Genomic DNA, 17,267 nt, shown 5'->3' on the forward strand with positions numbered 1-17,267 from the left:
GTAGCTAGGGCTTTTAAATAATCTAATAAATAAAAATAAAAAAAACCGATAGAATAGAAAAAAGAATAGGCTAGAGCTATCTAGTGTTAGAGATCTTTTTTTTTATTTATTTCAGGAATGCATACATTTTCTGATACTAACTTGAAAGTGGCCTGGTCAAATCCTTTCAAATTTTGTATTTTGAACAAAGTTAAAGAGGCACATACTTTAACTTTTTATTCTATTTGAAAATACTTTTAAAATGTACCCATGTAAAGTAGCTCTTTCTAAATTCATAGACATTGACAATAATTGCATTTTCAGTAATTGCATTTTTATTTTATAATTGTGATTAGTCTTGTAGATTTGGGTCCGTTGTTAGTGCCTTTTTTAATTACATACTCTCTTTTAAAGATGTTATTTGCACTTATTCACACAAAAGCAAAAATGATTTAGTGTGTTGTTAACTTTAACATTTTGCAAGGTAAATATTACATTCATTAAAAAAAAAGAAAAAAAAAGCTAGATGCATACCAAAATGTAATTAATTTTTATTAGAAATGGAATCTTTGAATGAGTCTCTAATACAAATTAATAACAAAGAGAATGCCATACTGTTAGATTTTTTATTCTTGTATAGCTCCCCGACTGTAATGCCGGATTTTGTCCTAAGGAAGAAGGAAGATAATTTGAAATATTGTGTAGTTGTTTATATGTTTATTATTATTATTATTACTTTATATAATTTATTTATTTTTTCTTTCATTCTTTCTCTTCTCTTGAATGCTGTTCTGCAGATCAAGATTGTTCTTCTTTCTTGTGTATGTGGAATTAATTCTTAAAACTGATTGTAATGTTCAGTCAATTCTTCTTAAGGGGACATTTATTTAAATTATGACTCATTTACTTTCTTATTAGAATACTTTATTGTTGTTGTATTTCATCAAAATAGGAATTTAGCACAGTATTGGTTGGTATTGTTCTTCTTACAAAGAAATATATTATTTCATCTTATAGGTAGATGTCTTTAAAATTATTGATAAAATCTTTGTTTTGTTAGCAAAACTTTATAGTTGTAAGCAAAAAACAAAATTGCATACGTAACCTACAAGGTCCAGTTTAAATAATAATAATAATAATAATAATAATAATAATTAATATTGTAATTAAATAATAAAAAAAAATTCATATCCCCAATAACCTCTATATTCAACATATGTCATCTCTATATTTTTGTATGAATGTATAGTATGAAGTGTTGATATATTCTGTACTGTTCTCATTTACATGTTACTTATTAAATAAAACTAATAATATTTATTAATAAAAAATTTTTATCTCAAATAACACACACCGTCGGTGTGTGAATGGGTGAATGTGAGGCAAAATTGTAAAGCGCTTTGGATGGCCATGTGGTCTGTTGAAAGCGCTATATAAATGCAGTCCATTTACCATTTAAAGTTCACCAGTATTTTTTGTTTTTCAGAAACAAATACAATAGGCAGCGACATTAGTTAATTATGCATAGGCTATATATAAAATACCATTTGAACTCGTATTTTATATATAGCTTACGCATAATTAACTAATGTATAACAAAAACAATTTCTACAAAAACACTAAAAACACTTTCTGGATGCTGAGATCAAATGTGCATTATGATCCTTTAGGACAGCTGAACAGAAGTTAGTACGGTACAAGGCACGCGTTCGTGCCCATCGGTGGCAGTAGATGGCAGTACTGTCGTCGCATTCAGTATCGGCTGCTGCTCCGTGAATGAACAGAGGAAGAAACCCCGAAAGAAGCACACAATGCAGTTTGACTGCTACGGGTTATCCACCCAGGCTTCATGTATGTCTCAGCTTCCCGGATAAAACGAAGAAATCCATTTATCTCGTTTTGACGATCGGGACGAAAAGCAAGCTTTCATAAGTCTATTTTCACTTTACGTTTGAGAAAAAAAGCAGCTTGTATCGCAGACAGCGGCGAAATCTCCAGCTTGAGCGCACACAGTGGATCACACAGCGGGCCGCGGAAGGAGGAGCCCGGCCTGCGCTGACACGGCTGCGCTCATCATCCGTGACGGTGCAACTCCAGTCCGAGGCCTTGGGGCCTGGTACATATTATTAGCGTTTTAAATGGAGGCTCGGACGAAAGCAGAAGTCAGAGGAAAATGGCCCTCTGTACACCACGATTGGTGGGTGTGATTAGAAATATTCTTTTCGTATTGTTCGTGACGATGTCTTTACGGATCGTGAATAAAGCAAATCAGATTGGGTTCGTTTTAAGCAAACAAATAATGTAATGTGTTTTGTGCTCGAGTTGAGATTTAAACCCATCGTACTGTGTGCCCTTATCTCCTTCGCTCGTCACATAGAGCTAATGAACTAGTATCTTGATTCATCTGACGGGTTTTGTTTTTAAAAACAAGTGGTTACGGGTCGTGTTACTTCATCGGTTGTATTCGTGTAACGTTACTGAACTGAGTAATTGGTTTAATTATTTCCTTCTTAAATGTGAAGTGCTAGACGGGGTGTCAACGAACCACAGGCTACATGGTTAGCTTGTTTTATTGGACTCCTGTTAAATAGCTCTGGGCCCATCGACAGATGTTTTAGAAGAGAAATAACGATCTAGACAACTGTAAAACCAATGATTGATCTTTTAAATCGACGTTTGATATGTGGTAAGTGGTTCACGTAATGTTGGTTAATGTTTGCTCGCTTGGTTGTTTAGACCGGATATATAATAGTCGTTAAAAAGTTGGTAATATAACAATCGAGGAATTGTCATAATGTAATTTATAGTATAATAAACAAAAATGTTACTAATTTGCTCGTTAAAAATCGAGTGTTTTTTAATCCGCGATCCTAACCAGGTTAGCTAACTAACACTAGCAAAGCTAACATCGTCAGCTGAGCGAGCGATTTAACACGTCGCTTAATTAACCGAATTATCTGATTCAGATTCAGAAATGAGACCTGACTAAAATAATTTGGTCTACAAGGATTGCTTTTGAGCCACAATTGGACTTTGTTTGTGCCGATCATCTTCTTTTTAATAAAGTTTACTAACGAAAACTAAGCCTTAATTTAGGAGGTAGCATATTTTAGACACTATTCTTCTTTATGGCATTTCATCTTAATAGTTATACTTTCCCACTTTAGTCATTCATATCCTGTGTGTAGAAAATCAGATCTTTCAACATAAAATCAGCATATTTTCTTAGTTAACCAGCCATGTTGAATCTTTAACAACCCGACTGCGCCACTGATCGGTAGTTTCTCCTTTTCTCTTCCTCAGATGAAAGTGACAATGTCTTGACAGAAAGACAATAAAGTGGAATATCTAGAAGCTTTCATAATCGGTGCGTTATTGGATGAAACAAGCCCGGAGATGCCCAGACATGACTGTACTCAGACTGCAGTGTACCATACAGCCTCCACTGGACTCGATTAAATTATAAAACCTTTCAAACCAGTTTCAATTGAGATCCACAACACGGGTCCTGGAGACGTTGGTTTTTACTCTGTATCAGTTATAAAGTGTCCCAGGCAGGACCAGGGTGTGTTTTTATTAAGTGCCTTTGTACGGACATGGACGGTCCCAGTCGAAGCGGAGGCTTGAGGCAGAGCCGTCGCTCCCGCTCGCAGCGTGACCGAGAGCGGCGGCGGAGGAGAGCGGATCTCGGGGAGCACTCGTCGCCATCCTCGGCCTCGGACCAGGACCTCTGCAGAGGAGACTCGCTGCTCCGTGCCAGTGGAGGGGAATGCAGAGCCAGGTTCCCCGGGGCCAGACATCGGCCTCCGCGTCGGAGAAAGCGAGAAGCGGTTTCTTGCGAGGAGGACATCATCGATGGATTCGCCATTGCCAGCTTCATAAGCCTGGAGGCCTTGGAGGTTTGTGTGTTTCTCCATCTTTAACTAGTCTGTATTGAGAGTAGCTGTAGAGTATGGAGATGAAGTTGTGATGTTTCGCATATTAAGACATGCTGAACATGCACATGTCTATAAAACACAGTTAGTGCAAAATTAATTAACAGCAAAGTCTCAGCGTATAGCTCATATTTTTGCTGCTTTAACATGTTTTACCTGTGTTACTTTGATAGATGGACTGTTCCCTAAAGCCTCCACAACGTTCTGGCTTGTTCATGTGTAGAGGAATCAAAAGGAAGAGAGGCCTGGATGAAAATGGAGGGCCTCTGTCAGAGCCGGAGGAAGGACCTCCTGCTACATACACCAACAGTTGGGAGCAGTGCAGGAAAATTAAATCAAAACTGAAGAGAAAGGGAGATGCTAAGGTTAGTGTTGCAGTTTCGTAACCCTTTGTGGTTTATAAACAATAACAAAAATCCTGTATGTGCAAACGCCCATGAAAAACTGCAAGCATTTCTTGATTCGTCCTGCGTGGATGAGAGTCTGACATTAATGAGTTGTTTATTTTAAAGTACTCTTTCAATACTGCGGCGTCATGACGTGTCAGAAGGTGTATTGTTGGGGAAATTAGATCCAGTGACTGGTCTAAACAAAATTTGCATCACATGTGATTATGCTTCTTGCTCTCCTAGCAGTAGTCAAAAGAGTTTTTTTACAGTACAGATGTTTAGAGAGCGGGAGGCTTCTTGGCCAATGTATGAGCATGTTTGTGGTTATACAGTTTAAAGGCAGCAAAAATCAGCAGTTAATAAATGTAAGAAATTATGCCAAAAGGAACTGCCCCTTATGTTAATCAAAGTGTGCATGGTTAACTCCTAATGCAGTATCTCAGAATAGCCAAATATCATTTATTAGTTATCTTTGCCTATACATCTGCCTGGATCTAATTACTTTAATCTGACCTTTATATTGTAAGATGAAAAATAAATATAGATATTTGTATATTTTTTAGGGCTGTGCAAAAAAATCAAAAGCTGTGTTCATGCGCATCTCATCAGTAAAGGCGCTCCTGTGATTAGTAATATATATCCAGCACTTGCGTTCAGATCAGGGTTGCCAGGTTTTCAAAACAAAACCTGCCCAATTGCTTCTCAAAACTAGAACAATCGCATTTTGTTCCGGTGATAAAATGCATGTTATTTGGCGGGGCTCCCTTGATAAAATTCACATTTTCTGCTCCACCTGAACTAGTGTTGTCAACTCCGTGGTTGTTTTTCATGTCCGTGGGTTGAAGCGACCCCAGTAGCATGATATTTTGCTCCAAAAATGCCATTTTTACCAAGGTAACCCTACCAAAAAAATTGTTTTTTTAAATTTTGTCCCTTGGTTGCAATTTGTATCGGGGAACACCCTGGAAATGCGATTGGACTAATTTTGAGTAGCAACTGGGCTTGTGAAAACCTAGCAACCTTTATCTGAATGCACATGCTAGAGATATACTACTAATCCCAGGAGCGCCTTTACTGACAAGATTCACATAAAAATCGCATAAACATTTTTTACACAGCCCTAGTATTTTTATTGCGTTCATATAATTACATGTTTGCTGCTCTGTATTCTTTTCACCATGGTTTGACTTTTCCAAATGTCTGTTTCAGGTTTCTGGGAATCACATGGAGACAGGATACATTGTGAGTTTTTTTTTCTATTGTGTTTTGTATTTTACTTGTTCAAAAATGTAACTTTCAAAACACACACATACTGTATATATGATACACATACATTTCTATTTGAGAATCTGTGTTCAATAGGATTGTATAATGTTCACTTAGGCTGTTTTTATTTGATAATTACTGTAAAATGTACTGGGCCCAAAGCGGTGATGTGCCGCGCTCGGGCGCCATTCGTTTAGCCGGCCCTGGCCCGGTTGGGCTCGGGCACGATATGCATGTGAGCACTAAATGGCCAGAGTGCGAAACCGATACTATTTTGTGTGGACTTCTGTCATCATTATGACAAAAAACATATTGTATTACAACACTACAATTTTCAATAAATTTAATTCAATCAATTATATTTAGCTCTTGTTCTCACCTTATTGATAAAAAGGATATGTAGTTTGCAATAAAGCTGCCAATTATTTCATTAACCTCAGTTGTCTCCGTAATCAATTTCTGATACATACAATATAATCACGCTTAGGCTCGGTTCAGGGAAACCGTGTGAGTACACATTTACTGACCCAAACATTTGAATGGTAGTGTATGGTTTTGTTTGTGTCATAAATGATGTATCGTAAACGGGAAAGTAATTTTTTTTCACACAAATGTTGGCTATTAACATTAACTATTTTTAACCCACAGTGTGATACAGAGAGTGAATCAGGGGATAAGGTAAAAATCTTTGTTTATTATTGTTGAGTTTGCTTTATATACTGAGATGTGTTTTATTTATTTAAAAAAAAAAAAAATGAAATTTCTCCCTCTATTTAGGCTTCTGACAATATGGAGCCAGCATTCATCGTCTGCACACGGGAAGGTAAATGTCTGCTGCCATTGGCAGATGTATATACTGTGCACTGTAGATGGTGCATTACCTGAGAGTAATAATATTTTAATGTTTTATGGATTTGGATTGGATATTGGTGGTGTTTATATGCCACACATATGTTTCATGCTTTTGTGTATTCCTACATGGGATTGTCAGATTATTTTTGTTGAAAAAAAGCATGGAAAAGAGTATTACATGCATTACATTGTAGCACTCTCTTTTTCCACAGCTGTTAATTCTAACTCTGCAGGTGCTGCTGCAGGCAACGGTTGCCCTCTCTTGCCCTCAAATAGCTCACTACCCCTTCTGTCAGTCACACCTCGGGTCTCTGGCCTGCAGAGGAGTCAGGAGAAGAGTATGGAGCAGCCTTACCCTGATTCCATCTCTACCTCATCCTCTCTGCCTAGCCTTGCAGCCCATTCTACTGCCTCTGTCTCCAACTCACTTTCTGAGCATCGTAATGGAAATGGCGGTCCCCATCACCGCCATAATGCTAGCCCACCACAGCACAAACACAAGCCTTTCCTCCCTTTCCCTGGAAAGTCACAATCAATCTACTCAATGGGCAGCAACAACAGGTCAGTGTAGTGAAACAGCGTTTCTGTATATTTTAACTTCAATAATGCCCTCAGCCTTCTAAAACCTACTTCAACAGTATGATTGAAGAGAATAATCTCTCTCACCTATAGTCTGTTCATATATTGTCTCAAATGCATATTGTACCCAGATATGGAGCTGGCTGAAATTGCTTTTTTCAGTCTGTTTGGTGGCTTTACTCAGCTTCCATGAGTAACACATGGAACAGTAAAAATTATTTAAAAGAAAAAAAGATTGCTTTTTGGAAACCGGGAGGCCTGTGACTGTCCCATAGACTGCCAAGTAAGTTACACTGTCAAGGTCCAGAAAAGTAGGAAAAGAATCATCAAATAGTCCATCTGCCATCAGTGGTTCAACTGCAACGTTATTAAGCGACAAGAATACTTTTTGTACGCAAATAAAACTAAAATAACTACTTTATTCAACAGCTCCTTTGTCAACAGTCTACTTTGTGTCTCTCCACATCACTCAAACTGTCTACGCTCTTCTGTGTCAGTCGCGCCACAAGAAGACACAGAGGAGACTGTTGACAAAGGAATTGTTGAATAAAGTCGTTATTTTTTTTTTTTTGCTCACAAACCGTATTCTCATGGCTTCAATAATGTTACGGTTGTACTGATGGCAGATGGACTATTCTGATGACGTCTTTACTTTTCTGGACTTTGACAGTGTAACTAACTTGGCAATCTATGGGAGAGTCACAAGCCTCCCGGTTTTCATCCAAAATATCTTTAATTGTGTTTTATTAACTATTATAATTGGTGATTTTGAAATCATTCTATTATAGTGGTATAATCTATTTCTGACGAAACTCACACATAAACACAAGCAGATTTTTTTTCATGCAGTCATGTCTCCTATTATAAATGTGCAGTTCTTGCTCAGAAGAAGCTGCAATCTGTATCACATTTCATGCCATTATTTGAAAGCGTTTGTCTATTAATATAAAAGTCGGATTGTATTCCCTAAACTTGTGATGTGGCATTGGCTTTCCAGCAGGAGCAGTACCTCAGGCAAGCCTCCATCTTCATCAACCTCGTCTTCATCAATCAGACCACCTACTCCTGCTACAAGTGTGTCCCTAGGTCGAGGCCCAGTTGGTGTTGGGACAATTATACCCTCCACTCGACCCAGTCCTGGTGCTGTCTTCACATCGTCCTCCAACCTTCCCCCACCGCCTCCTCTCCTGCAGGTGTCACCCCACGCTTCAACAGGTAAACCGTACCAACCGTTATGCAGCTAAAAAATATGAAATGCTAACAACTGTTATTGCATTAACAACATTCTTTAGTGACAGTGAAATCATAGAAGTGAAATATGTATTTTCTTGTTCAGAATGATGAAGTTCTTTCCTTTCTCTTTGATTAATAGACCAGGATCTGACCATTTCAAATGCTGGCTCTGCATCTGGAGGACCATCTGTGTCAAGCTCAAGCTCTGGGACGTCTGGCAGATCCTCGCAGGCCCAAACGTCCATCCCTGCCTATCAGTTCCATCAGCACAATCACCAGCACCAGCACACTCATACTCACCAACACTTCTTACACCCCACAGCTGCACCACCACCACTGGTGAGGAGTCTACTATAGCCCATGGATGGCTAGTTTCAGAAAGTAGCTGATTATGGAATTTCACGCTTTGACATTTCTCTTGTGCTCGTTGTATTTCAGTTTGAGAAGTATCCAGGCAAAATAGACGGACTCTTTCGACACCCAGTAAGTCTTTTATCGAATTTAATCATTTAAATCTGCTGGGCAGTTTTCAAACTTGCTGTCAATATAGCAAATTCTGGTTTGTGATTATTATTCATTTTTGTTCTCTCCTGCACAGTTTTTTCCTCAGTACCCACCCTCAGTGCCCGTTCTTCCGCCCACAGCACCTTTCAGTTCATTGCATGGAGCTTTTCAGCCTAGGGTAAGAGTTGCCATTTAAGATTTGTCATTTGGTCCATGTTTTGAATATTAAAATCAGGTGAAGAATGCTTGCATATTACCACAATATCTAGTGATCATGGGGAGCTAATGTGCTGTCTGTCAACCACATAAGAGCAACCACTTCATCAAACATTTAACAGTAGTCAGCACATTTACCTAATAATGTATGCAACTTTTCAAAAGAAAAAGATTAACATTTTTCTTCAGCAAGAATGGATTAAATTGATTCAAGGGGAAATTAAAAACATTTATTATTTTATAAAATAAATGAACTGCTTTTTATTCATGAAAGAATCCTGAAAAAAATCTGTCACTGTTTCCACAATTATATTAAGTAGCACAATTGTTTCTAATCAGCATAATAGTTATTTCCGAAGGATCATGTGACATTGAAGATTAATGTGTCTGAAGATATTTTAAATATTTTATTAGATTATATTAGAATTGTTTGTTTTAAATTGAAATACTGTTTCACAAGATTATTTTTTACTGTACTTTTGATCAAATAAATGCAGCCTTGCCTTGGTGAGCATAAGACATTTAAACATTTAAAGGTGTCATAGAATGCATTGATAAAATATTTTAAATTGTTCTCTGATGTTCCCAGTGTGTGTATGTGAAGTTTTATCACAAAACACCCAACGTTGAAATTGCCACTCTTAGGTTATGAGCCAAAACGCACTGTTTGTGTGTGTCCCCTTTTAAATGAAAATTAGCTGGTGCTCCCGCCTCCCTTTTCAAAAGAGTGCAGAGCTTCAAGAGCTCCTGCTCACAGGCTTTTACCACTGGTGTTACGGTTTAACTTGTGGTGACCGTGTTACTGACCTCACATTGCTTCCAAATGCAATTTTTAACCATCACATTCCTATTTATGACCATTTCTGGTAGCATGTGAAGGCAGCATTGGTGGAACAGGCAGAGACAATGGTAGTGTACAGCAAGCTAAGAAGCTCTTTTGGAAGACAAAATATGATGTGTGATGTTTCTCTGGAGTCTGGACATTTGCGCATGAAGCTTTGGTATCGATCCCTCTTTCAGGCACACTTCAACTCCAGCGCTGAACGGAGCCTCGTTTGTGAGGCAGTCCGGCATAAAATGATTAGCACAAAGTATAGGACTTTTCCATTTTTTCCCCCAGGACATTTCCTTTGAAAATGATGTAACCACGGTGTCCTCAGCAGTATATGGAGACTCCTATGTTCATTGGTGCATCCCAACAAACAACACTTTTAATTGCTCTTTGGCACTGACATTGTAACTCCTGCAGCTACAGCTAGAAAAGTTATGGCGGACTGCAGCTTCTCACTCAGGGTTGTGTATATGCTAATAGGGCAGAGAGCATCACAAATAGGGTAGGGTACCGTTCACTTTTTTTTTTTTTTTTACCAGTACCTGAAATTCAGTACCACTACCTTTTTTCGGTACTCAGTTTCAACATTTTGAACAAGGGCCCTTAAAACGTTTTCTTTTGTAAACAATTACAAAGAATTGTAAAGAATTTCTTTTTCAGAAAATCAAATGAAGGCATTTAAATAAAATTAAAATTAAACCCTTAAATGTTGTGGCAAACAATCAGGTTTACTTTTTAAATCAGTACATGAAAGAAAAATTGTGTGAAAATTCCTGTAAAAATTGCATTTTCCCCTTCGTGTAGTAAACAAACCAGTGTTTCCTCCATTCATACATACAGAGGCATGCGGCACACGCAGGATTCATATTTAAACCGTCTTTTTGCATTTTAATATTCACAGACACTCGTTCATATCACAAATTAAGTTAGCATATGCGTTCTCAGGTACTGAAATTTGGCATGGAATCATTTAATGTGAATTGGTACTGGGTAGTACCGACACAATTTGGTCTGTACCCTTTAAAGTACCCAGTCCAGTACCCAACACTGGTCACAAATGGGCTGGACTTTTCCCGACTCTGATATCATAGTCTCGAACTATCATGTGGAGAAGACCATTTATGATTTTTTGGGATTATAAAACAATGAGTGAGTGGATTTTTACCACCTATCTATATATATCTATATCTATATATATATATATATATATATATATATATATATATATTTACATATACACACACACACACACGCTGGTTGATTTCACACGTTGCAGCCACACAACTGTGTTCAAACACCTTATAGAAGTCATTTTTGCATTCTATAAAACAGTACCTTTAAACAGTAGTGTGCATGCCTTGTTCTTTCAGTGTCAATTTGAGTGTGTCATTGCTACATATATGTTGAGCATGCATATTCTTACTCCGATGAACACTGATTATAAATATAAATATTTTAAGTTACATTATTAATGATTTTATACTTATAGAATTTCTTTCACAAAAATTTGTTGGAACGTAAAACAAAATCTTATCTTTGATTTCAGGTACATCAGGATTTAAATAATGTGGTTGTGGTTCATAAACACATGCTGTTTTTAATGACCATTTTCCACTCTCTTAAATTGGCTATTTTTCAGCTGTATCTTTAGGATTATGAATGAATCCTCTGTTATGAATGACCAACCTGTGAAGTTAGTAAAGCTTACTTGTAGGTTTGTTGTCTTTGCCTTAAATTGAATCCATGTTAGTAATAAGGGAGAATAGTGTTTTCTATTGGTTTTTAGCTGTAATGTGTATCCTGCAGGCCAAAGGTGCAAATATTCAGTGTGTTTTGGTAGCACAAACATGAAAAATTATGACTTATATTTTGGGCAAGGTATTCTAAAGTTTGGTAATTAGAGCATAGAGTAATTCATTTTAAAAGTTCAAGGACAATCTGATTTGTCAGGATTACCATTTTAATTTGGTCAAAGCCAATGTTTGGCTCAAATCCTGTCACATTTTTTTCCTGTTTTTTTTTTTTTTTTTTTTTTTTTTTGAGCCTATGAAATGGGTTTGAATATAATGATGTAATTGACTGCTTGTTGCCCTTCAGGGACCTGCACCAGAGATGGCTGCTGGTTTAGGAGTTGTACCGTCCCACCTTCCACCTAAAGCTCCAAGGGTAAAGATGCCCTTTCATGTGCATTTACATCATACATCTTAACTTACGATGAGGCTTAAGTATGAATAATGTATTGTGTTTGTGTCCACAGCTAACAGACCCATTTGGACCACCACCAAAAGTCAGTAATGTAAGTTTAATCTTTTGTTTTGTACTCGTACTTTGTTTGTTGACCTTTAAATGGCTAGTGGACAGTTATCTTCTAACTTTACTTGGATTGTCTATTTACAGAAGCCTGGAAAATGGTGTGCTATGCATGTCCGTGTTGCTTGGATGATTCTAAGGCATCAAGAGAAAGTCAAGGTTTTTGCCTTCATCTGTGTTTATTTTTAGTTCTAATGCAAAAAAGCCAAAAATTACAAAATTGTTCAAATGTTTCCTGGTATTTAAATAAAAAGTAGTGTCAGTTCTGTTGCCCACCTTTCTGTCACTGTCTTCCTCAGCTTATGCATGCTGATCCACAAAAGCTGGACTTCCGTAACGACCTGTTGCCTCGACTCCCTGGTCCTGGTATTGGTGGACTAGGAGGTCTAGGACCACTTGGTGGTCCACTTGCCCCAAATCCTGATCTTACAAGACCAGGAAGCCTTTTTGCAGCCTCTGGTGGGTTATACTTTTTACACTTATTTCTGCAACCAGTTTAGGGAATTCTCCAGGTGACATAAGTCTGTGATTGTTCTTAAGATACAATTGTTTGAAAGTTATTGAAGTGGGTTATTTATACCTAAATAAGTTTCCAGGTTCAAAACACTTTGACATAACTACTGAAGTATTTTACAGCACTACTGTGCTGCAATACAAGGTCTTTAAATTAGAAAGCCTTAAGGAGGATATAAAGCACAAACTTTGCTAAATGTCAGCACTCCATGGTAGTCCATTTATGGGAGTTTAAGTTTTTGTCTGAGTTGACCCATGTCTTCTCAGGTGGAGTCAATCCGTCCTCCACACCATTCATGCCTCCATCAACGACCCATCCCTCTTTCCTCACCTCAGCTGCACATTTGGGTAAGAGTCTGTCTCTGTGAAAGTAGGGGCATTAAAAACCAATGTGACCCATGGCTGCTCATGTTCCTCTGTGCATAGACCATAATTCTTTTTCGTTTAGTAAGACAATAACATCTAATGACTGGATTTCATGTTACAGACCCATATGTTCGTCCATCCACCTTCTCTTTGGGACCCCTGAGTTCTGGTGCCTTTGGAGGCCTAGGCAGCACCACATTAGGTTTGTCATGCTATTTTGTTCCTTCAGAATATGGATTAATCAGTTGGATGACTAACACACTGGTTCTCAAACATTTTGACTGGTTTGTGGTTTTCTTGATAATAATTTTTATTTTATTTACAAGTTGGCATAATTTGGCACAAAAAAAAAGTACATTCATTATAAAAGTGCCCATAGACTTCCATCAGTTTACATTGTTTTTCCAGTACGATTCCTGGTTCTCAAAGAAAAAAAACTTTGTTTTTCAAAACCTTTTTTTGTTTTTTTGCTTTGCTATGTATTGAAGTCATTATTTTGTGCATATAGTGTAACAGAATATGTTGACATGCTTTAATGTTCAAAAAACAAATTTTTCAAATACTGTAAATTAATGTTGGTCCTCTATGCCTTGCCTCTTTCAAACGTGTCGTTTTCTACAAAGTCCCTCCTTCCTACAAGCGCAGTCTACTCTACTGTTAATAGTGTTCTTAGTTTTACCATCAGTTCAAGCCGCGCACACACGCCATGTGCAAAACGCAGCATTTGAACAGTCAGTAACAAATACTTAAACTACTTAACAAAACATACTGAAAGTAACTGATTCAGAAGCGCCAGATTGACATAGCATAAAATGTGTTGCTGTTCTGTTGTAAGTAATCTTAAAGATTCCTTTTTAAAGATTATAGACATATGGGGTGGCGTGTCTTAATTTTGATAAAGAATATCTCTTTGGTTTTGAGACTTTAGTCTTTGCAACTTTAGGGATCTTATCTATGCACCATCAGCTTGTGACACTCCAAAGAGAAAGGAAAACTGGAAATCGCATTATATGACCCCTTTAAATCATTTAAGTCATCTTCAGGCCCCAAGTTTGCAGAGACCTCTGCTCTATTGTGAAAGTGTTGGTTTTCTAACATTTCCTAAACATTTTAATTAAAATGGTTAATTAAAGTGGTGTTTTATCAGACACATTCTACTCTCAGCCAAAGACTAAGCAAATGTTACACATTTTATTTAGTTGCCAATGTTTTTGGACATAAGACCGAGCCCCCTGCAAGTGCAGTTGGAGGATTGGGTAACCACCATGATCCATGGAATCGTCTGCATGTTACACCTGCCTCTTTCCCCTCTGGATCATCCTGGGCAAAAGGACCAGAGAAAAGAGATGATAGAGGAAAGGAGGTGGAAAGAAGAGAACCGACTCATATAAAAGATGAAAAGGACAGGTATGACAATTATAACAAAGATCAAAAAGGATTAACTTGTTGCATCTTACAACTTGACACATACTTAATTGGTTTAATACTGTTTCACACAGAGACAGTCTCTTGTATGGACGCCTGTCAGTGCGAATGTCACCTGGTGTCCCATCTCACAAGCACCGAAGCAGCCCTTCCAGTTCACATATGAATGGCTTGGGTCCACTGAGTGGAGGTGGAGTTCAATCAGATGGCCAAAGCAGAGAACGTGAAAGAGAAAGGGAGTCAGACAAGAGACATCATTCTGCATCCAGGGCACCAGTGTCAACTTCCTCCGCAGCACCAGACAGACCTCGATCTTCAACATCATCTATTCTCACAACCTCTCCTTCTAATGTCCCCTTAGCCCCCTCTCCTCGGGATTTGTTTCATCGACAGCCACCACACAACCTCAGCACAGAATCCAGCCATTCTTCACAAAGAGAGAGTAGTGGTCCAGCCTCTTCTAGTTCACTTCCAGTCAAGAAATCTGATCGTACCACAACTCCGGTATCAAAGCCTACACATGGTGTAACCTCTGGGATGCTCCTGTCTCAAGTCAAGGTCAAGGAAGAGCGTAAAGAGGAGCCTGAGCCAGTGCCAATCTCACATAATTTTGAAAGGCCTAATAGTCGGCACCCACCCCATCCATCCACCCCTTCCTCAACCCACTCACTGACACCTACACCTGGCATGCCTCTACCTCCACCAACTCCGCACCCTTCCCACCATCATCTGTCCCTCTTAGATCGTACACGGGCTATTGATTCCTATCTTGGTGGTGCTGGAGGCTCAGCAGGACTGGTATTAGGTACTGATCGTTTCCCACCACATCCACATGGTCCTCCACAAGGTCATTCCCAAGCCACTCACAGCTTCCCCTGGGACCATTGGAGGGATTTGGCCGCTCAACATCAGCAGTGCAGAGAAGTTTTGACTCTGAGGTCAGATCCCCACCTTGCACTTCGCTCAGATCCACACTTGTCTAGACTCTTCCAGCATCAGCAGGTACAGCGTTATTTGGAGGCAGCTGTGGCAACCGGCCAACACCATCCACCGGTACCTACCTCAACGTCCTCAGCTTCATCCTCAGCAGGCAGGCCAGAGTTTGGTTTGATGTCCCACCCATTTGACGAGGAACAACGTGCTCAGATAATGCGGGAAGATTATGAAAGAGCGCGTTACTTTGGAATGCATCCACATCCGCACCTGTCTGCACCTCACCTTCCTAGCCCGTCTCATGCTGCCCACCTAGAACAGCTACACGCAGGGCTTCTATCCCACTCTCACCTCCAAGCAGCTGGAGCATCTGCACAAGCAACACATCACCCTGGCCTTTACTCTAGACTGGGACCTCTGCATCACTCTCACGTACCTAATGGCATTCTAACAAAGACACCAGGTCTAGTTGGGGCATTGTCTGTTGGGGCTCCACCACCTCTCATTTCATCTGTGAACAGATCTTCTACTCCACCCCGTGGCCCCAGACTTGGGGCAGGAGACTTGGCCCTTTTTAGCACACATAAAGACGGCGAGTCCAGATAGTACTAAGTAAAGCTCGAGGAGCTTCCGGAACTGCTGTGCTGAAGAAACTGCTCCTTAAACAGCAAGAATTTGCAGGACACTCCAAAAGAGCTAAGCTTCAGTGACAATACAGAAGTGTTGAAACAACCTGGGGAGAGAACAGAGATACTTCCCAGGGCTGTTTGATATTTATCCACTGTGGTTAAGTTGGTACAATTAAGGTACTCTTTTTGCTGTGCCCTGGTTTTTATGTAGGGGTTTTCTTTACAGAGGCCTGTGGATGTTAAAAGACTGTTCATTACTACCATTGTGAAGACAGGTTGTGTTGAAGAGTGATGGGTCAAAAATTATTAACTTTGTCTTGGTGAACTTAAGGAAAACCTACAGTAAAGCATTCAGCTTTGCATTTGAAGGAGGAGAAATCGGACGTCTACTTGAGTAGTCAAGTACTTTTCGTTGTCTGAATCCGCACTGTTGGTTGAACACATGGTCCACATTCTGCTTTAAATATTCAAGTCATCCATCAGAAAACTTCCATGAACATCAGAATGATCTTAAGATTTATTTTATTCTTTAAAAAAAAGTTATTATGAACTGTACATCTTGTTGGATAATATTTTAAAATTCAAAGGGAAAGAACTGTCTCCCATTCATTAGTCTGACTCATTACAAGAGCTGGGCCAGAATATAGTAGAATAGTGATATTGCTTTTGTAATAATTATTGTTAACATTACCTTCCATAATAAATATATTCACTGTTTATGTTATAATGTCATGTTTCAGGTCTTACCAAATGCACTCACTTGTTGAAAGGAATCAGTGATGAGTATTGTCCAGCAAAGCACTACAGTTATATTGCTCCAATATACTGGTTATGTTAAAGCATGTGTACTGAGGATGTATCAAAGCCAGCCTCTTTGGTTCAGAGAACTGTATACCTTCATACATGGGAGACTTGTGTGCGTGTTATTTCTATGTTTTTCACAGTTTAAGCCATTGAAAGTCTCCAACAACCATCATCCAAACCGAGTGAAATGAGGCATTTGTGGACGGAACAAAAGAAGTGCACATCATGTACTTGCATATAAACTGCAAGATTAGAAAGACTCTGGAGATACAGGACATTCTGGATTAAATATTTGAGCAAAACAATTTTATACATTTTAAATATGTTCCTCTCCCCTTGAAAAGAGAACCACAAAGATGAATTAATTATTAAAATGGTTGGTTATTTACATGTGTGGTAGTGTATTGATTCATTGTGTAGATTTAAATGGTGTGTTACTTTAAGGTCTCAATTTCAGAGCCAAATTGTGAACTAACTAGACTTTGCATGTGTTATTTGACTT

At 38.6% G+C, this 17,267-nt stretch overlaps 1 protein-coding gene across 2 annotated transcripts; it reads left to right on the forward strand.

Moving 5' to 3' along the window:
- Positions 1-1,667: 1,667 nt before the first annotated feature.
- LOC128025307 (autism susceptibility gene 2 protein homolog) lies at positions 1,668-17,153 on the forward strand. 2 transcript variants are annotated; one of them, XM_052611537.1, is made up of 19 exons: positions 1,668-2,176; positions 3,283-3,878; positions 4,088-4,279; positions 5,513-5,545; positions 6,218-6,247; positions 6,347-6,392; positions 6,634-6,982; positions 7,998-8,215; positions 8,373-8,572; positions 8,672-8,716; positions 8,832-8,915; positions 11,883-11,951; positions 12,043-12,081; positions 12,183-12,254; positions 12,395-12,554; positions 12,876-12,956; positions 13,096-13,176; positions 14,174-14,381; positions 14,474-17,153. In XM_052611537.1, the coding sequence occupies exons 2-19, from the start codon at positions 3,576-3,578 to the stop codon at positions 15,936-15,938; spliced, it is 3,675 nt and encodes a 1,224-aa protein (XP_052467497.1). In that variant the 5' UTR covers positions 1,668-2,176; positions 3,283-3,575; the 3' UTR covers positions 15,939-17,153. The 2 variants fall into 2 exon arrangements, with proteins under 2 accessions (XP_052467497.1, XP_052467498.1); XM_052611538.1 differs by having other exon boundaries at positions 1,751-2,176; positions 6,655-6,982.
- Positions 17,154-17,267: the final 114 nt, after the last annotated feature.

This window comes from Carassius gibelio, chromosome A12 (assembly GCF_023724105.1).
Source record: "Carassius gibelio isolate Cgi1373 ecotype wild population from Czech Republic chromosome A12, carGib1.2-hapl.c, whole genome shotgun sequence".
NCBI lineage: Eukaryota > Metazoa > Chordata > Actinopteri > Cypriniformes > Cyprinidae > Carassius > Carassius gibelio.